This window comes from Vombatus ursinus, unplaced genomic scaffold (assembly GCF_900497805.2).
Source record: "Vombatus ursinus unplaced genomic scaffold, bare-nosed wombat genome assembly UNPS02009062.1, whole genome shotgun sequence".
Lineage (NCBI taxonomy): Eukaryota > Metazoa > Chordata > Mammalia > Diprotodontia > Vombatidae > Vombatus > Vombatus ursinus.
In genome coordinates, this window is record NW_020948840.1 from 14351257 (window position 1) to 14373585 (window position 22329).

General features: G+C 41.7%; 1 protein-coding gene across 1 annotated transcript in view; it reads right to left on the reverse strand.

Moving 5' to 3' along the window:
* The window catches only part of EHD3 (EH domain containing 3), a 53694-nt gene extending 43690 nt beyond the window's left edge, over window positions 1-10004 (reverse strand). The window contains exon 1 of the mRNA XM_027850401.1: window positions 8988-10004. Coding sequence (XP_027706202.1) covers window positions 8988-9214 — 227 coding nt within the window. The 5' untranslated portion in view covers window positions 9215-10004. The remainder of the gene's footprint in view (window positions 1-8987) is intronic.
* Between the last annotated feature and the right edge of the window lie 12325 nt (window positions 10005-22329).

The window sequence follows — 22329 nt, forward strand, 5'->3', positions numbered from 1 at the left end:
ACAAACAAACAAAAAGTTTCTGTCTTTACACTAACTTCTCAAATTCCGGCTCTGGATAGATCATGTGTTCAGCTGATTAGCAAATAATGTATTTTCCCAGTTTTCTAACTAGACAGACCAAACACCCAGGCACACTGGAGGACAAGACTGAAGGGTCACCTCGTATTCTTTGTCAGCCCACCCTGCTGGGCACAAATGAAAAATAAATCCCTGGGAGCTCAGGAGTCCAGGAAATTGAAGACCCCAATGGAGTCCCTGTTCAGAGGTCTTGGGAGCGCCACGCTGGAGCAGAGCAGACAAGGCCAGGCTGGGGAAAGGCACAGGGCATCTGGGTAGACGTTGCAAGCCTAGAACAAAGGGTCCTACTGTGCCTAGGGCCAAACACACAAAAGGAAAATCTACTGAGAAGCCTCACACACTGCATCTTTATGGGAAAAGATAAAAATCGCCTCTGTTGGGAGACAAAAACGTTCCCACAGACACGCAAAAAAAAGAGTGGATTTGTAGTCGGGTAGGTCTATCCAAGCAGAAGACGGCCATCTCCGTCTATCCCCAGAACTGGAAAAGCAGGAGCAAGGAAAGGGAATCATCCTCCCAACCGGCCAATCCTTGGAGTCAGTGTGATTCCCAGGGCTTCGAGGCCCAGGAAGTAGAGCAGGCAACCAGTGGTCAGAAGACAATAGATTCAGGGCTGGAAGGGAGCTCACAGGCCATCTCATGCAATCCCTGACTTTTATTTTAGTTTTTTGGGTCTCCCCATCTCTCCCAGGCTGGAACCCTGTTTCCGACCTGGATTGGTTCACCCTTCCTTAGGCAACCTGGTGGTCCTCCATTACGAGGAGTTCACCATACTGGTGTCAGACTTAGGATGGACGTCCAATTCACTTTAGCCCTCCTACAGCCCAGAACTCCCAAGCTCAGGAGATCCATAAACCTTGGCTTCCCCAGTAGCAGATTACAAGTAAGCACCACCAAGCTCAGCCTCCTCATTTTAGACATGAGGAAAATGAGGCCTAGGGTGGCAAAGTCATTTGTCCAAGGTCCCACAGATAGTAATCATCAAAGGCGGGATTTGTACTCAAGTCTCCTGACTCCAGAACCAGTAATCTTCCCACATTATACCACACTGCCACTAAAATTCAGTGGGTAGGAAGCTGACCTAATCAAGACAGTACATTTGCTAAGAGGCCTGGCTCCATCATTCCCTTCTTGCAAGACCCTGGAAAAATCACTTATTTTCTCCCATTTATTAAATGGGAATAATACCCTATCCCCCTTGGAGGTGTAGAATGCGATGAAATGAGACGTGTTTGAAGGGGCCTGGGCCACGTCTGGCAAGCAGGTGACTACTGTGCTTTTCAAATACAGGACAGTCCTCAATCCGCTTCCCCTCTTCTAATTCTGCAGGACTCAATACCATTTTCCCAGAACCATAATTTTCCCTTTATCATTCTTAGGGGACAGGGCCTTGGTAAGGGGAAAAGTATTAATAGCCATAATAATAGAAGCTTTGCAAAACATACACACATACTCAGAAATTTAAGGTATGTATACATACACATACATATACATTTAAGCTATATATACACATATTTAAGCTATATACATAATAGACAAATATTTAAGGTGAATGTTTGCATATATACGCACAAATATACAAGCACACACACACAAAGAAATTGAAGGTTGGAACAATGAAATTTATCTTCAGTCACTGACAATGAAATGTAGAAACAGGATTAGAACCCAGGTCTTTCCTGACTGTAGGTCCAAGGCTTATTCCACTATAGCATGCTATTTCTCAGCTGTATTATGGATGAAATAAATTCTCCCACATTGACATAAGCCTGAAGCAGGGCTTTTCCCAGGGGAGTCACAACAATACAAAATAGTCCAGCTACGTGGCAAAGAACCAAGTAACTCAACCTTACTCTACCATCATTGGATTTAATGCTTTTCATACTTCCATTTCCTGAGAGCCCTCTGGTCCTCAGGACAGAATTCTCATGCTGAATCTGAACCAGTAACCAAGAAGAAGCCATCATTATTAATGCCCCTGTTCCAAGGACTTGTGCTTCCTTATATCCTACTCAGGACCTCCAAGAGATTGAGGAGGAATTACAGGCTGACTGTCCATGACTAGCATCCAGGTCCCACTCTGCAGCTTTGGCAGACCTGGGACCTAGAAAAGAAGTCACACCGAGGCAGAGGGAGGTACATGGGATCCAAAAGCCTAAGGGAAGAATGACAGCTCAGAAGGGATCTGTAAGGATGTTCTTGGGTCCAACCCAAATTGTGTCCATCTTTCTCCATTCCTACAGTTCATCAGAGAAACAGCTCTTCTGGTAAAATAATGTGGAGGGAAAGGGGGAAGGAAGTGGGCATAGTAGTAGAAAATTGTCTTATCATACTCCAATGATGAGTCATCACTGAGAATGATATAAAGAATATCACGAAGAATTAATACAGTAAGATGGAGAGAAGCCTGCATAGCTGTTTTTCTCTACCAGCTATGTGGGTATATTATTTAAAAATAAATAAACTCCATCAGCTTCTCATTGCCCAATGGCAAGGATAAGGGTACAGATGGAACATATGACATAAGGGATTTGGAACTGATCTCAACCTGGGCAGCACTGGCAGCCTAACTTGTGGCATCAAGCACTTGCCAATCTGGTCCCCCATACCCAACCTCTCAAGTGCCCTCAAGTCCAGCAATGCCTCCCTGTGGGTGTCTACATGGGTACTGCAAACATATGCTCATATCCTAAGAAACAGCCCGCAGCAAAATCCACCTCTATGGCAAACAGGCCCCAAGGAGACAACAATGCAGGGAAATCTGTAGGCAAGCAGATTACCTGAGAGATAAGGACTCAAGGCTGGGTATCTGGAAAAGAAAGGCTGCTTGGTGTATGAGTGATTCTGAACTAGTATACTAGTGGCAGGCTGCACTAGCAGAGAACAGAGCCTGGGCCAATTTGTTGTTTATTTTATTACTTGGGTGGCTGGGCCTTGGGCCAGGGAAGTTATTTCAGGCAGAGACCATAGATTGTTAATTAATTATTAGAAGAATGTTCTTATCTGCATGTACTTTCTTAGGCAGGCAAGAGACCTAGTGGAAAGAGCATGTAATTACAGGCAGACACTTAGAGAGCAAGCCACTGGCCAAGGCAATAAGGGAAGAGGCATTCTGTTACCAGGCTAAGGACCTGACTGAGAGAAATCCTGTGTAATAGGAGAGGCTGAGATAGGGGAAGATGGCTGGGTTCCTAGGCCACTAGCTTCCCCAGGAGAAGGAAGAGTTTTGGCAGGGGCGAGAAGCTCTGAACAATGACTCAGTGAAGTCTTGTACTGCCTCCCTAGGCCACAGATACCACTGGGCTGGCAGCATCTCCTGATGTGCACCGCAGCAATCTGCCACGGAAGGCCAGCACCTGTATAAGAGCAGGGATCTTGAACCACTTTCGAAAAAAGGATTTCCACTGGCAGGTTGGGTGAAGCCTATGGAACTCTCTTCTCAGAATAATGTTTTTAAATGTATAAAATAAAATACATAAGATTACAAAGAAAACTAATTATATTGCAATAGTTACTAAATTAAAAAAAAAAAAACAAAACCAGCTTCACAGACTCCACAGGCTAATAACTGCTGTATTGAGTGTTTTTAATCCCACTAGTGTTAAAAAACAAGGGGATTCAGATTAACTTTGAAAGGGGGGAAGAGGAGGGTCTCTATTTTGTTCTTCTCTCGCCTTGGACCAAGAAGAATTTGTGATGGCCATCTCCTCCAGACACAGTGGCATAGCCAGAGATGACTCACACAGCTAGCAAGGGGGTTATTTAATGTGGAAATTTTTCATAGTACAAAAGCACTTAACTCGGACCACTTCTCTCTGGTTCCCTTAACCTATCTCAAATGCTGCCCTCAAGTTGGCTTCTTACCCCTCTGGACATCTCTCATGAACTGGCACTTTAAATGAGGGTTTAAGCCCGATCTTAGGGGGAAGGGTCAGAGCGAAGTTACTGGATGGACCAGGAACCCAGCTGTCTTCCTGTGCCTTCCCCTTGGGCATGGACTCAGGCTGCTCTGAAATACTGTTTGGGGAAAACCAATGCTGGATTCCACAAACCTCCAAAGGCAAGAGCTGATCTGTTCCTATTACCCAAGTACCCTTTGTGCCATACTTCTTCTAGACCAGTCATACTCCTGTGAGCCTAATACTGGCAACAGTAATTAATAATAATAATAATAATAATAATAATAATAATAATTCATTTATATAATATTTTAAGATTTACAGAACTCTTTATATGCATTATCTCATTGGAGCCAATAACCCTATGAGATAAGTGCTAAAAGTATTATTATCCCCACTTTACAGAAAGAAATGAAATGGATTAGAAAGGTATAGTGGATGGAGTGCTGGACTTGAAAATAAGAATCCAGCTTCAGACATATACTAGCTGTGGGGCCTCAGTTTCTTCACCTGTAAAATGGAAATAATAATAATAGCACCAACTTCACATGGCTTTTGAAAGGTTCATATGATACAACACCTACAGTGTTATTTAAACCTTAAAATGCTTAGAAATGTGAGCTATAGTTACTATGAAAGTGACTTTCCCATGGCCACATAGTGACTAAGGGCTTCAGATACTGGATTTGCTATCAGAAAGCTCCAAGTTGATGCTTACCACAATTCCAATAGGCTGCAATCACAAAGAATCACCAGCATTTTTTTTTAATTCCCACGTGATCCGGTATCTCTAATTCTGAGCATGACTTGTCCCAAAAGCTAGGAGTTATGATATCTTCAGAGACGACTGGGGAACAAAGAGTATCACATCCAGCTAACGTTCCTATCCTTAACCCATAAATGTAGCTACTCAGTAGCTCCTTGGCTTAAAACTAGGAAACCCAGTCATAGAGATTATTGGACTAGTGGAGGGGAAGGAATCAAGAACAATTATTTATTGAGCAACTACTATGTACCAGGCACTGTTCTAAGCACTTTCCAAATATTATCCCATTTGAGGGAGGGAAGAGAATAAGCATTTATATGGTACCTACTATGTACCAAACACTGTGTTAAGCCCTTTACAAAAAAAAAAAAAAAAAATCAGAGAATAAGCATTTATATGGTACCTACTATGTACCAAACACTGTGTTAAGCCCTTTACAAAAAAAAATCTTATTTGAGCCTCACAACAATCCTTCAAGGTAGGTGCTAAACCCTTTACAAATATTATCTCAATTGATCCTCACACTAATTCTTTGAGATTGGTGCTATTATCACCCCCATTTTACAGTAGAAGAAACTGAGGCAGAAGTTAAGTACCTTTCTCATGGTCACATACAAACAGCAACACACACAACACACACACACAAAACACACATACACACACAAAATCTATAAGACTCTAATGCAAAGCTGAGGTCTTTTCCATAGCCACCCTAAAGAGATGGTTTGCCCAGTCTCTCTCTGGATATCCCCAGTGAAAGGTTCACTATCTCATATTTACCAGCTCTGGTTAGAAAATTCTTCATGAATGAAACCAAAATTTCCCTCCTTGTTAGTTCTACTCATTGGTCCCACTTCTACCCCCATAGAGTTATACAGAAAAAGTCAACTTCTTTTTCCATAAGTCAGCTTTTTTTTTTAAAAGAAAGATTCTGTTCCTGAAAATTACATGTGATTCAGTATTGTAATAAATAAACAGACAACCATTTCACAAAAAAAAATGATAGAGCTATACTAGAGAAGAAAAACATTAACTGCAGGAATTGCACATAGTGGCAAGGTACTCTTCTTATAGATACAGAATAAATATTAACAGCCTTTTTGAGCCAATAACACAGCTCTTAAAATATTTGGAGATATCTATTGCTATCTCTTGGAATTTCCTTTTTCAGACTAAATCTCTCCAAGCCTATAACTTTCCTGGTAGCTGCCTGTACTCCCCACTTCTTTGACAAAACTGAGTTGACTGATATCCTCTTTACAGAGTGGCACCCACACTGGAATGCACTATACAAGATCTAGTCAGTCCACTGCAGAGTAATGCGAAATTTCTAGGGTCAGGAAATAGTATCCCTTGAACTATGGCAAGGCACCAACCTAAAACCCTGCAGCCAGAGCAAGGAAGCTCAAACCTTTTACTATCACCATTTACACTAGGATACAATAAATAAAAAATAATCTGAATGCAAGGATTACCAAATAATTCAATAGAAAAATTGACAAAGTGCCTACTACTGGGAACACAAAGATTTTAGAATATAACTACCCTCAACTTACATTGAATTCCTAACCTCAATGTAAGCTCTCAATGGCAGCTTACATTCTTGGGAGGGGAAAAGGGTGAGGTAGGTGTTTTATAACAATGACCCCATGAGGGAGGTGACAGAAACATTATTGTCACCATTTTATGGACGAGCAAACTGTAACAGAGACTCTCAGTTACTGTAGCTGATGGGTGCCAGATCACCACCTAAGGCCACAGCTATTTCTGCTATCCCATATCTTATGACTGGAATGGGGTATGGAGGAGGTCGTAGTTCATAAAATCTCCTAAATACCCTTCTGGGATCAACCCTACAGGCAAGGTGATAGATAAGTTGACCCTATGAAGTCCCCTCTAGCCCAAGCATTCCATTATTGTAAGGAACGGATAATCTTCTCAAGGTGATAAGCATCTCCTAATACACCCACATCAGACCAAGAATCAGGAGCTCAGAGTTCTGATCATGGTTTGACCAAGATTAGAGAGTCCTTAAGACAGCCATTTAGTTACCTTAAGATAGTTATTTCTCCCCCAGGATTTTTATTTCCTCATCTATAAAACAAAGGAACTGGGATGATGACTAATGTCTCTCTCAGCACTCATAAACCTATGATTCAACAAAAACCAAGTTCAAGGAAAGGGAGAGGAAAATCTGCCATTTCCCCCATGTTAGACCAAAGGCTAACATTTTGGGATGCAAAGGAGACCACAGAAACCTGGATTGACAAGCAGTACTTAAAATTTTCTTTGCATCAACAGAAGGGCAAATGGGAGGGTACAAGGCTGAACAAAAGAGTCAGTAAGAACTGGGTTTAAATCCAGTCTCTGATACTTTCTAGCAGGGTAATCACCGGCAAGTCAGTTGACCATCTGAGCCTTTGTTTCTTCATCGGTAAAATGGCACTAATATCACGTGCAGTAATCTACAGTTAGGAGTATCAGGACTATTGGGAGCATCAAATGAGATTATGTATGTGACATGCTTTGCAAACTTTAGAGTTCTCTCTATAATAATAATAGCCTACACTTATATAGCATTTGTTATGTACTGTGCTTAGCATTTTACAATTATTATCTCATTTGATCCTCACAACCACCCTGGGGGTAGGTGTTATTATTATGCCTATTTTACAGGTGAGGAAACTGAGACAAATGGATATTAAGTGACTTGCCCAGGATCACACAGCTTGTAAGTGTCTGAAACTGGATTTGAATTTAGGTCTTCCTGACTCCAGGCCCAGTGCTCTATCCACTGGGCCACCAAAATTAACTGTCTTATCTTCCATGTTCTTTCTCTATGACTATACTTTGCCATCATCCTCTTAGTACACTAGTTAGGTTTTGAAGGCCCAATCACCAGGCCCTGTACCCTGCAAGAAGTCATGTGATGATTTATCCATGTTTGCCTACTTCTTTCTGATCACTTTTGGTATTAGGGCCTCTACAAACCAAAAAATGAAAGTACACACAATTTTCTCCAGTATTTTGTTTTCGGAGGGAGTAGAATTTTTGACTTGGGAAGGTGCCTAGAATATTTTTGAGGTCATCAGTGCTTCCAAAAAGAGGACCTACATGGAAGTCCCCACCATCTCCACCCACCCAGAGGCAACAGGGTACAAAGCCTCCCCACAACTCACATAACCACACAACTACATGGGAGATGGTCCTGAAAGTCATCTCCAAAGCTTTCTGGGTTAAAATGATACATAAAGATGCTTTCCCCAGAAATGCCAAAAGGCAAAAGAGGCTCTTTTCCCAACCCAAATGCAACTATCTAATAACCCTTCCACAAACCACACTTGCAACTGCTGTCCCTCCCTAACCTACCCTGGCCCCAGCAAGCTTAACTTCACTTGTATAATTCACACATATGAAGGAGTGTAGCTCTCCAAAGGCTTCTCTTGAGCCCCGGCTGAGTTCACAGATGGCAATGACAGGATATCAAGCCTTTGATGGCCGGCCTGGGATGGTAGTTAAACCAGGGTTCTACCCTGTTAACCCAGAACAAGGAAGGAGAAGAGGAAAGCCATGTGTGCCTCAGTGGACTCAGAAATATCCTGGAAATTTCAGAGCTATGGAAACCTAACCACAACTTTCCTCTGTCATCTCGTTCATATCTGTCATATTCTCTGGGTTTTAGTTCCATCATCTGTAAGGAGAGTAATATGGTCAACTACTCCCCCCACCCCCAACCCCCTCACAAAGGGGTCATGCAAAAGAGTAGTTAATTCAATAGACATCCATTGTTAAATACAGAAAAGTGGAATGAGGTAATGGACAGAGGAACTTTTAAGTTCCATAGTACAGTAGAAAGAGCATTGGAGTCAGTCAGAGTACCTGGGTTCAAATATCAACTCTGACACTATTTGTGTGACCTTAAACAAGCCACAACCTCTCTGGGGCTCAGTTTCCTCGTCTTAAAAAAATAAGCAAGCATTGATTAATCACCCAACTATGTGAACATAAAATGATGGAGGTTGGCCTACACAAGCTCTAAGGTTCCATCCAACTCTAAACCTATGATCCTGATTTCTTCTGAGCCCCAAGCTGTCTAAAAATATCATAAGACGTTCCCAGGCTTTGAGTATGTGTGGTGATTCTAGGGAGGTGGAGGTGGGGATCTGGAAGATAGACTGGTTCGAGATTTTGACATAGCCAGACCTATCTACAGGGTAATGGAAATAGACCCTGAGCTCTCTCACCTGATGAAGGTGGTTTTCCCGGTGGAATACTGCCCCACGAGGAGGACCATGGGCTTATTGTCGAAGTCGGCATCTTCCAGGGCAGGAGAGTGAAACTCGTGAAACCTGTAATGCTCTTCCAAAGGCAGCAGCTTGGTCTTGTAGAGTTTCTTGAGCCCCTCGCTCACAGTCTGGAACACCTCCGGGTCCTTCCTTCTTCGGTCGTCATGACCAAGCCAACTGAACATCTCGGCTGAGGGCGTCCCAGCAGTCTAAAGCTATTCTACGGCCTCTCCCAGGTGCCTGTTCTCTCTCCTGGTCTTAGATACAGACAGAAAGAGAGCACCTGCCCAGCCCCCAACTCTCTCAGATCTGCTTTTTGTAAAAGAGGAGACTGCTAGCAAAAGTTGGTCCAATTTATTTTAAAATTATGATGGTGAGAAGAAAAAAAACAACAACCCACACATCCACCTCACAGGCAGGAACACCCCTGGGTTCCTACACACACGCACACAGACGCCCTTTATCTCACTGTGCGTTGTGGCTCACCATTATCCTGCACAGGCAGAAGAAGATACAGGCTACAGAGAGTAAACTGACCTATCTGCTCCTTTACCATGCAAGGAGGGGCAATCGGGAACACGCTCTCCCCTTTCTCCTGAGAGCAATGCCAGTGCCTTCTTCATTCAGCTAGAGAAACTGCGTGGGGAGGAAGGTGGAGAAACTGTGACCTGAAGGACCTAAGTGCTATTTAGTCTTAGCCATAAAAGTCACATCTGCAATTAAAATGTCAAAGAAGCTCCTTCCGCTTTCACCTCCCCCAGCCGCAGCCCGTTCAGGGGGCTTGGGCTGAAGCTGCAATGAAGAGCTGAGTTAAAATTCACCCCCGCCGTGGTTCTCAGCGCGCCTGGCAGACGCCCGGGGAGTGGCGGGTGCCCTGCTGTGCCCAGGAGACGGCTCAGTCCAGGTCGCAACAGGAGAAGCCCCCGGTGCAGCCGGCTCAGGCTCAGCTCAGCTCAGCTCAGCGCCTGCGGACCGTTCGGCGGCGGCGGCGGCGGCAGCAGCAAGCGCGGAGGCATGCCCCAGCCTGTGCGGCTCGCCCCAGCCTGTGCGGCTCCGTTTAAATGCCAGCCCTGCAGGAAACCGCGGAGCATAGGAAGTGCCGACTACTGGCAAGCGACTCGCGCAGTCTCGGGCGAGGTGAAGCAGCGCGGGCAGCCGCCATGCTTGTGGGCAGGGCCAGGCGGGGTGGTGGGGAGCGCTCCTGGCGTGTCCAGCAGTATCAGCGGCAGCATCAGCAGCATCTGCTGCGCTGGCCTGGGAATGCTGCTGCTGCTGCTGCTGCTGCTGCAGCGCAGGTGTGGCTGCACAGCGCCCTCCTGGGGACAGGGACGCACGGATGACCGGAACTGACCAATTCTCCTTTGCAGCGGCCCCACCATGGAGGGCTGAGTTTAAACTGCTCTGAAAATAGTCTCTTGTGAACTTGGGAAGATCCTTTCCCTGCCCACCCCCAGATTCCAGGGGGTGGTATTTACCGGGGTTAGAGCTACAGCTGGACTAAATCAATCTCCGGCCCAGGGTGAAAGGAGCTGTTTCTTCCTTTACTGTCAGCTGTCTTTAATACCAGGGTACCTTAAGAACCTAGTCGGGAAGGGAAAAGATGGCAATGGTGGGGTGGGTAGGAAAGGGTCCAGGCCTGTGATTTCATTTCTGTAGAGAACTCCCAGTGAGGAAACTGACTTCTACCTGTGCGGATCTGGGACTTACAGTCTTTGAGAGTTGTCCTGGAGGAACTAAGAGGTTAAGTGACTTGCCCAGGGTCAGCTGGTTACTGTGTGTTATAGCCTGGATTTAAACATGTCCCCTGACTCCAAGGCCAGCTCAATTTCCATCTCAAGTTGCTAGGAGTTTAGGCTATTGAATAGAAATAATTTTATTTTCTCTAATGTCACCAAAGCCTAATTTGATTTTCTCATGCAGTCATTCTCCATTACCCTACTGCTGTCAAGAGAGAAGGAAAATACCTGTAACTTTGGCTTTCTGTTATGAGAGCAGCCTTATGAGAAAAAAAAAATACCTTATAATTTGTGGTGTTTATGCTTAGATATGTAGGTATTGTCTCCCCCAATATACAATGTAAATATCTTGAGGGCAAGGACTATTTTATTATGTCTTTATAGCTACAAATTATGTCTCAGTGCCTAGCACAGAGTCTGGCAAAGAGTAGATGTAGTAGCAGCAAGGTGACAAAGTGGAGAGAGCATTGGGCCTGGAATCAGGAAAACACTTACTAGCTATGTGACCTAGGCAAATCATTTATCCACTGTCATCCTCAGTTTCCTCAATTGTAAAATGAGGATAATAATAGCATCTGCCCCTCAGGGTTGTTGTGGGGATCAAAGCCCTGAGATATGAAGAAAGGCAAAAAACACTCCTTGTCTGAAGAGGTCCTTCAAGGCTTCAATCTATTCTCTTAGGTCAGGAAGAACAACCAGACCTGACCAAATCCATACAGAAGAAATCTATGGTTTTAAAGGTAAAAGCAATGACTGATGCACTCAGGGAACAATTTCTAATATATTTCAGAGAGGGAAGATTCCAAAAGAATGGGAAAGATCACAGATGAAACGATTACTTTAAAAAAAAAAGGCAACCAAGATGACAGCAATCATTACTGACCCACATGCCTATCTGCTTTCTCATATGTAGGAAATCTTTATGAAAATGGTCTTTGCATCCATTAAAAAGTATCTTTGGTGAAAACATGAGAAAGAAATAGAGTTTTACCCATAATTTTCGACGCTTTTGTTTTTTGCCTCTGTCTTCCCAGCTTTTAGCATAGTGCCTGGAACATAGTAGGTTCATAATAAATTCATTTTTAATTGAATCCAATTGACTACACTGGATCACATCTTTATAGTCACATAACTGAGAGATGTGAAGATTCTGCAGTGTTTATTATTTATTGATTTCTAAAAAGCATTTGACTTAGAAAAACAAAGTAGATAAAAAATGCATTACTCTCTGGCTTTGGGTAGCCCACTGCAGATGGACAGTGAGTAGGAGGCAGAGTAGAGTAGAAAGATGAGACTGAGACAGATTGCATTTAAATTCATATGTTCTTTTCAAAGATTTCATACTACTTGTTGCTCCAAAGGCCTACATTTTAATTAATATCTGTCATTATATTTTATTTATTTATTAACATATTTAATTTAATAAAGTTATTAATATTATCCTGATATTGCTCAATTTATCTACTTTTCTCTTAGGCCTGCTTTTCTTCTTTCTCTATACCAGGGATGGGGAACCTACCACCTCAAGGCCACACGTGGCCCTCTAGGTCCTCAAGTGCGGCCCTTTGACTGACTCCAAGTTTTACAGAGCATTTGTTCTGTTCTTTGCTCTATACTCTTCCCTTTGGTGATCTCATCCTCTGGCTTCAATTACACATTTAAGTAAATGACTCTCAAATCTCCAACCCAAAAGCTCTAGGTACATATTTCCAATTATTTACTGGATAGTGCCACCTGGCTGGCCTGTTAGCAGTCAGTCAGTCAACAACCATTTATTGAACTCTTAATGTGTGTCAGGCTCTGTGCTAAGTACTAAGATAAAAAAAAAAAAAAATTTGCAAAGGCAAAGACAAAACCAAACAAATAAAAAACCAGCTCCTGCCTTCAGTGAACATATATTCCAATGAGAGAGACATGTAAATAAGGAAGTACATACAAGAAATATCTACATCGATATCATCTATATACCTATGTCTACCTAACTAACCACATCTATCTCTGTATCTCTGTAGACAAAAAGTATGAAAGGTCCTCTGAAAGGTGAAAGAATTAGCAGCTAGCATCACAAACATTCAGTCTGCAAACACATTCACCATCTTCTTGCTTAAATCCACTCATCCCCCTAACTTCTCTAAGCTCTGTCAATGGCACCACCATCCTCAAAGACACCCAGCCTCATACTTTGAGTCTTTCCAGTCTTATGTCTCATACTGATTGGTTCTCAAGTAGGGTCATTTCTCCTTTCACATTTTCTCTTGAATCTAGCCCTGTCTCTCCATCCACAATATCTTCATCTCTTCTTATCCACATTGCCATGAAAGTCTTCTTGCCTCCAGACTATTAGCGTTCCACCCCACTCTCCACACCACTGCTAGAGTAATCTTCTTAATATACCTCTATAATTATGTTATTCTTTTATTCAGAAGCCTTCGTTGGTCCTCCATTGCCTCCTGAATGAAGTTGAAACTTCTCTCAAAATTTCTCAAATAGTAATTCTATGACTGAATGGAAAGAGCACTGGACTTGGGGTCAGGAAGACTTCTGTTCAGATTTGACCTCAGAATCCAACTTACTGTGTGACCCTGGGCAAGTCACTCAATCTCTGTCCTCCTCAGTTTCTTTTTCTGTAAAAATGGGGATAATAACAGCATCTACCTACTTTCTAGGGTTGTAAGAATAAGATGAAATATTTGTAAAGCACTTTGTAAACCTTTAAAATATTTTACAAATGCTAGCCATCATTAAAGTTGGAGGGGATTATTAGGATCATGAGATAAAAAGATTTGAGTCATCTAGGTGATGAGGTAAATGGAGTGCCTGGCCTGGAGCAAGGAAGACTCCTCTTTGTGAGTTCAAATCTGGCCTGAGATACTTACTGGCTGTGTGACCCTGGGCAAGTCATTTAATCCTGTTTGCTTCAGTTCCTCATCTGTAAAATGGGATGGAGAAGGAAATGGCAATCACTCTAGTACTAGTACCTTTGCCAGGAAAACCTCAAATGGGGTCATGAAGAGTGGGACATGGCTGAAAAATGGCTCAATGTAAAAAATTTGGAGCTAGAAACAGACAGAATCTGAGAGTTAGAAGGGACTGAATGGCCATCTATTCCCATACATGAAAGGAATCTCTATTAAAACATCCCCAACAAGCAGTCTTCCATACCCCTAAGGAAGTGACAGCCCTTCCACCCCCCCACCCCCATTCCCATACTCCATTTTTGGACATCTAGAATAAATTGACCTCATCACTACTTTCATTCATTGCTGATAGCCTTCTGGGGCAAACAAATCTATTTTCTCCTACATGATGCTGGGTGATACAATGAATAGAGCATTGGGCTTGTATTCAGGAGGACCAGAATTCACAGTAGGCCTCAGGTGTTTATTTACTAGTTACCTTATCCTAGGCATGTCACTTAAGCTCTATTTCCCTTAGTTTCCTCATCTCCAAAAACTGAGTTTATAATAGCACCTACCTCACAGGGCTATTATGAAGATCAAATAAGAATATTTGTAAAGTTCTTAGCTCAATGTTTGGCACATAGCTGGTGCTTAACAAATACTTCTTCATGCCCTCCCTTTCAATAATGCTCCCTTCCTAAGACTCCTCTTTGTACCCTATGACATAAATTCAGGGTTCTTCCCCACCTTAGTTAGCTTCCTCCAGACACTTTGGAATTTATTAATATTTTTCGTAAATTGTGACACTTCAGATGAGCCAGGCCACTATCTCCTCCTTCACCCCGTCTCACATAAAGAGGTAGCTTTTCTTGTTATGGCAGACCCCTTCCATCTGCAGAAGTGATCCTATTCCATCCCATCTCTTCCAGCAGATTGCCCCTTCTATAATCCCTACTCCCTCATTTACCGTCAATCTCTCTTCTTTCTTCTATACTATTCCTTCTATACGACTCCACTTGGTCATCTCATCAGCTCCTATGTGTTCAATTATCATCTCTATGCTGATGGTTCTCAGATAAATTTATCCAACCCTAACCTCTCTGCTGATCTCCAGCCTCAGATCTCCTACTGCCTATTCGAGATCTCCAACTAGATGTCCTATAGACATCTTAAACCCAACGTGTTCAAATCTGTAATTATCTTCCCCCTTAAACCCTCCCCTCTTTCAAACTTTCCAATTACTGTTAAGACCACCACCATCCTTCCAGTCCCTCCTGCTCTCAACCTGTTCATCCTCTACTCCTCACTTGCTCTCACCCTCTACATCTAATCTGCTGCAGAGGCCTATCAATTGTACCTTTGTAACATCTCGAATATATCCCCTTCTCTCCTCTGACGCTGCCACTACCCTGGTGCAGGTCTCAATATATCAGGATATATTGCAATATCCTGCTGGTGGGACTGCCCTCTTCCAGTCTCTCCCCACTTTAATCCATCTCCCATTTAGATGCCAAAGCAATTTTCCTAAAGGGCAGGTCCAACCATGACACCCACCTACACTATAAAGTCCAGTTGCTCCCTATTGCCTCCAGAATTAAATGTAAAATCTTGTTTGGCATTCAAAGCTCTTCATAACCTATCCTTCCCTCCCTACCTCTCCAATTTTTTACCATCCCTGCCATCCCTTTGATCTAGTTGACAGGAGACAGGCCCAAGGCCAGACCTTTGCCCCTCACCCCAAAAGGAATTTGGGTCCCATTCGTCTAAAGACTCTCCTTGAATTGTCCCACTTGATCAAGGAAGTCTCTGGCGTTTGCTTAAGGCTCTAATCCTATCAATTGGCTTTTCATTATTGCCTACACCCAATCTCCCAATTCTCTGTTACCCTTAACCTAGCCTAGCTCTTAATTGTCTTACCTCCCTATGGCCCCAGGCCACTTCCCACCCTTATCCTATCTATTCCCTATCTTATTCCCACCATCCTATCTAGACTCCATTCTACTGGTCCAGGTCCCCATTCTGTTCACCCCAGCCTACTGGCCACTCCCATCAAGATCCTCCCTAGATCCTTCCCACAGTCTTTCTGTATATAAGGTCCATCTTGTCTCCATTAAGGTGCTCAGATTCTTTAAGAGTCTAGCCAATAGCTCACAAATGTTCAGATTCCTCAAGAGTCCAGCCAAAATGGAGGATCTTTAATAAACTTTGTCTTTGGCTAAAAGAAGGCTTAGGTTGAATTCATTAGGGTCCCAGGACTCCTAAACCTCTAGACCTCAACACAGTGACTTCTTCTTGTTCCTTGAACCAGACACTCCATCTCTTAGCTCTGGATAGATATTTTCACTGGCCATCCTCTGTGCCTGTAATACTCCCCCTCCTCATGGCTGCTTACTATCTTCCTGGCTTTCTTTAAGTCCCAACTAAAATCCCACATTTTACATGAAGCTTTTCCCAATCCTCTTAGTTCTAATTCCTTCTCTCTTTTATTTATTTCCAGTTTATCCTATAAATAGCCTATTTGTACATAGCTGTTTGCATCTTGTCCCCTCCATGAGATTGTGAACTCCTCAAGTGCAGGAACTGTCTTTTTATCTTTCCTTGTAGGCACTTAATAAATGTGTGTTGATTAATTGACTAACTGATTAGGGTGGGGTGCAATAGAATTATAAACTCCCTATTCCTGGAAGTTATGCCCCTCCTAGACATAGTCTAGGATTGCATTAGTTTGTTTATCAACAAATCTTTCAAGTTAAAAAATGATGTTCCATAAAAACAAAACAAAACAGACAAAAAGCAAAGGCTAGTTTAGCTTGCAACACAATTATACAAATGCCTGAGAAAACCATTGTACTTTGGTATACAGCAGAAGTGCTTTATTTGTTCTTCCTATTTCACCACACAGAATATTAAAAAGATGTGTGCTCAAGAGCTTTAATCAGATTAATAATTTTGGTTGTTTCATCAAGGACCTTAAGTGAAACCAGCTTTTTTTGTTTTTAAATTGTGAGTACATGGCAGTGAAGAATATAATGACTATTAATACAGTTTGGTGCCATTGCCTGGACTTATGCTAAGGCACCAGCAGTTTTACCCACCATTTTTTTTGTTTTTGCTACCATTGTGACAAATGTCAACACAGTAGTTCCAGGATAAACCACAAGACTCAAAAATTTTATTCAACATTTTGAATATTTCAGCACCACTTGTGTTTGTTGCCAAGCATTCATATGAAAGAAGCTCTCTTCAATAATTAGTTGGTTCTGATACTGAATGAATACAAGCAAAACAATGAGGCTCATAGATTTCATCCATTTGTAAGGCAAATGGACAATTTTGCGGAGGACCTAGTAGCTTGATCTTCCTGTTTATAGTTAAATATTTAATTCTTAGGTCATGTAGCCCCAGGAAAACTCTTCTGAACACTGTGAAAGAATGAGTGTTTTTAAAAGGCAAATAATTTCTTAGTATTATTATGAAAATAGTTGTGACTTTGCAAGCCCACTTGAAAGGGTCTGTGGATCACATTTTAATAATCATTGAGCTAGATCAGTGCTTCTTAAACTTTTTCCACTCACAACCCCTTCCTCCTTGGTGTTGCATGGCCTGAGGGCTTGCACAGTGCAAAGTGAACATGCTTTGTGTTCAGAACCAAGGCTGCAGTGAAGTTGTGTGATTCAACCTGAGCAAGCACTGCTAGAAACCTCAGATTCATTACACATTTGATTTTTAATTATTTTTGTTGTTGTGTATTCAGAAACCTTTTCCTGTTGCCAAATTTTTCACTGCTCCGTATAGGGTCACGACCCACACTTTAAGAAGCGCTGAGCTAGATGACCTCTAGAATGCCTTCTGGTTCTGAATTGATAGTACTATAGTACTGAGGCAAAAAAGAAATCATTGAGAATATGCATGGCAGATTACTGAGTCATAGAAAATTATGAAAGGGACAATTTCATAGGAACTTTGGGAAGATTCCTATGAATTGATGCAGAATAAAGTGATCAAGAACAAGGAAAACAATTTTTTAAAATATTTTTTTAATAGCAACAATATTGTAAAGAAAAACAATTTGGAAAAACTTGAGAACTCTAATGAATGCAATGACTAATCATAGTTCCAGAGGACCAGTAATGAAGCATACTACTCATCCCCTAAAAGAGAGGTGATGGACAAAAAAATGAAGAATAAGGCATACCGTTTTGGACACAGCTCAATGGAGGAATTGGTTTTGTTGATTATGTAAATTTGTTACATTTGTTTCTTCTCCCCTCCCTTCCCTTTCTCCCCTCCTCAATTCCTCTCCTCTCTTCTTCTTTCTTCTCTCTTTCTCTTAATTTCAGGGCTATGGAAGGGAAGGAGGTGGGTTAGAGGTAGGGTAGACAAAAATTTAAGAAAAAGAAAACAGGGTCATTGAAACATTTTTTAAAACACATAAGAGAACAGAAGGGAGGTCAGAAAGAATCACAGACAAGCAGGGAAGCTTTGAAAATTGCATGTTGAATTTGCCACATATTTTTAAAAGAAAAGCAAGCTATACATAATAGAGATTTGCAGTTACATGTACACTCTTTTTTTTTTTACTATATACATGGAATACCATAATATTTGATGCTTTGTTAAACTAAGAATTAAATTTAAAACAACAATGACAAAGAAGAATACATAAAACTGGAAAAGGAGGTGAGTGAGTCATATAGGGAGAATGAGAAACAAGTAGAAAGTTCAAGGGCTACATTGTTATCCAAAGATATTGAAGGGAACCAGACGGTCATCTGGGACCATTGGGTGGATTTGTGGAGAATCTGTGTAATGACATGGGCAAGAATGTCATAAGATAAGAAAGCATGGAGGACTTAGGAGCTACACCAGTAGAGTGAACATACTGTGGAGGAAACCATGGATAGGAGGAAGGGAGGGTAGGGAATAAGCATTTATTTAGCACCTGTCATGTGTCAGGCACTATACTAAGAGCTTTTTTTTTTAAACAAATATTATCTTCTTCGATCCTCTCAGCAACCCTGCAAAATAGGTGCTATTATGTCCTCATTTTTAAGGAAACTGAGGCAAACAGAAGTAAAGTGTCTCACCCAAGGTCACATGGCTAGTATATATCTGAAGTCTGATTTGAATTTAGGTCTTCATGACTGCAGGCCCAGCTTCTAATCCATTGTACCACTAGCTTTTTCATGAAGGTATCCAAGTATCTGAACTGAGTATTTTGAGAATGTTTTGGCTTTACATCTGTTTCCTGTTAGTATTCTGGTTCACCATTTGATCTATACATATTCCTAGAGGGACCAACTTGATCTCTCAGGTCAATTAAGGGATCAAAGAAATGAAAAAATTAAGACTTTGAGACAAAGGTTTCCAAAGCTTGGAATGAAGTATCTGATTCTAAGACCAACCACTTTCCTTTAATGAGGTTCTTCCCTTTGCTCTAGGGTCTGGGAGAAGAAGAGGCCATTCTTTACCTCATTTCTTACTTAGCCTTAATCAATGAATGGGTGTTGCCTCAGTCAAACTGAGACCTAGGAAAGACCTTAGCTTAAAAAGGCCATGGTCTCCCACTGCATCCAGGGCCATCTATAGTCATCCTGATCTGTATCTTGCTATTGGACCCAGATGGCTTCAGAGGAGAAAGTGAGGCTGATGACTTTGCACAGGCCTCTCTCACTTAAATCCAATTCACTTGCAAGTCATGGCATCACTTTCCTTTTAGAATGAAAGACAAACAACAATAACAACAGGATTGGGGATGGGAAGGGTTCTTTTGAAATAAGAGGCTTGGTTAGAGACTTAAAGGGGTGTTGATACCAGTGAATTCAAAAGCATATTGTTTACACACAAGTCCCTTTAGAAGAGAATCTCAAAACAAACTCTAGTCTACAGGGTTTTTACAATTCTTTGTGATGAATTATAACAGCTTATCCATACCATTGATGTATTTGTAGTCAGAGGCCTAACCTTCCAATCTACAATGCTCCACTTTCTATTTGTAGGATTTTTGGCAAGCCATTTAACCTCTGTTCCCCTTTGTAAAGTGAAGGGGCTGAACTAGATGGCCTCTAAGGTCCCTTTCAGCTTGAATGTGCTAACCCTATGACTTATATAACACTTCAGACAGGGGTGATCCACACATTATCTCATCAGAGCATCCTGATAAGCCTATGGTAGGTAGTGTAAGTATGATCATCACCATGTCATAGATGAAGAAACCAAGGCTCAAAGAGATTATGACCTGCCCAAGGTCACATAATAAGTGGGCTGACTCATCTGGGGCTGACCTTCCAGTTTTGAATTGTCCTTGCTTCTCCAGTTTTTTGTCTATGTTGCTGCCATAAAACTGAGATGCTATGAAACTGTAGCCAGTTCCAACCCCCCAAACCATCAGGTTCATTAAATTCTGAATTTTAATAAGGATCAGAACAAAAACTTTTAGTCATACAGCCAGAGTCCAGTGGCTTCCTATTGCTGCTAGGATAATGTACTGAATCTGTGTAGCACTGAAAGCCACTCTAAATCTGGCTCCAACCTATTTTTCCAGGATGATTTCATATTTTTATTCCTCATATGCCCAGGTTGGCCTTATTCCCTTCTTCCTGGCTCTGTTCCTTGCTTCTAGACTTCAAAACCATGCCCTGTATCATCCTGAAATTTTTCTTAGTAAGTGGGGTCACCTCACCTTGGAATATCCATCTTCTCTGTGGCCTTCTCAACCTAGAATATCCTTCTCTAAGGCTTGCTCCCTTCTCCCACTGGTGAGTTCCTCCTGAAGCCTCTGTTTGGGGAGGTGCCCAGGTTAACCTTCATTCTAATTCTGGAGCTTTTCTGGCTTCTAGACTTAAATCATGTCCCCACATTGAATACCTTCATTTCCCTATTCCCCTTCCCTCCCCCCATCTAGTCTCTCAGCTCTCTATTTATGTGTATTGTCTTTGCATTGGAATACAAGCTCCTCAAAGTCAGGGATTGTCTTTCTTTATGCTCGTATTTACATCCCCAGAGCTTATCACAGTGTCTGACACATAGTAAGTATTTAATAAATGCCTTCTTTCTTTCCTTCCTTCCTTCCCTCTTTCTTTCCTTCCTTCCTCCCTCCCTCATTTACTTTATATGCTAGTTAAATATGCTGACCTACATGCTACAGGAGTACACAATATACCATCTTGGACATTTATTCCTTTGTAAAGACTGTTGTCTCCCAAGCCTGGATTACTCTCCTTCTTCTTCTTCTTCTTTTTTTTTTAGGCAATTGGGGGTAAGTGACTTGCTCAGGATCACACTGCTAGTACATGTCAAGTGTTTGGTCTGAGGTGATTTGAACTCAGGTCCTCCTGACTTCAGGGTCGGTCTTCTATCCACTGTGCCACCTAGCTGCCCCTGGATTACTCTTCTTTATCTCTACCTCTTACAATCCTTTCTTTGCTTTAAGACTTGTGCTACCTCCTACCTGAGGCCTTTCTCCATCTCACCAGTTGTTATTGATCTCTTCTCACCCACTTCCAAATCACCTTTTATATATTTTGTATTTTCTTATCTGAATACATATGATTTCCCCCTAGTAGTGTGTAGATTCCTTGAGAACAGGGACTTTTTTTGTTTTTGTCTTTGTAACCCTAGCCCTTAGTACAGTGTCTCATGCATAGTAGATTGCTTAACAAATATGAGTTAAATTGAAATGAAATGGATTGAATTTAGTCTTCTACTGTGAGGGTGGTAGGGAAGGCATTATTATCTAATTTTCAGATGAGGAAACTGAGGTATAGAGAGAGGTTTTTTTTTCTTCCTCACAAGGGATTCTTAGTTCATTTCCCAGCTGGATCAATAGTTCTATATGTAACCTCAAATTCATTCTATCACCACCACCTCTCCCCCTTCCTCTGGGAGACATACTAATAAGCACTAGGAAAACAAAAGAACCAAACGGCCAGGAAAATTCACAAACTAGAGAGTCAGGTCCTCAATAGCATTTGAGAGGGGATTGTGTTTTTGTGGGGATCTCAAAATGGTAACTTCTCTGGATTAAGATATAGAAAAGGAAATAGCAAGGGTACATTATTCACTGAAAGAGGCAGAGGTATTTTTTTAAATCAATTAACAAAAGTCCATTTTCCTTCTTTCTCACCTCCCTCCCTTTTTCTCCACAGAAAAAGTGAGAAAAACAAAACCTTTGTTACATATAATCAAGTAAACCCATATAATCAAGTAAAACAAATTCCCACATTGGTCGTGTTCAAAAAATATGGCTCAACCTGTACTCTGAGTCCATCACCTCTCTACCCAGAAGTTAGCAGTATGTTTTAACTTAAGACCTCTCTAATTGCTTTGATCAGAGTTCCTAAGTCTTTCAAAGTTGTTTGTCTTTACAATATTCTTATTATTATATAAATTCTTCTTTTGGATCTTCTTGCTTCATGCTTTATCAGTTCATGCAATTCTTCCCAGGTTTCTATGAAACCATCTCCTTCATTGTTTCTTACATAACAATATTATTCCATTACATTCCTATAGCATAAGATGTCCAACCATTTCCTGACTGATAGGCACCCCTCCCCTAGTTTCCAATTGTTTGACACCACAAAAAAAGCTGCTATAGATGTTTTTGTTCATATGGGTCCTCTCTCTCTCTCTCTCTCTCTCTCTCTCTCTCTCTCTCTCTCTCTC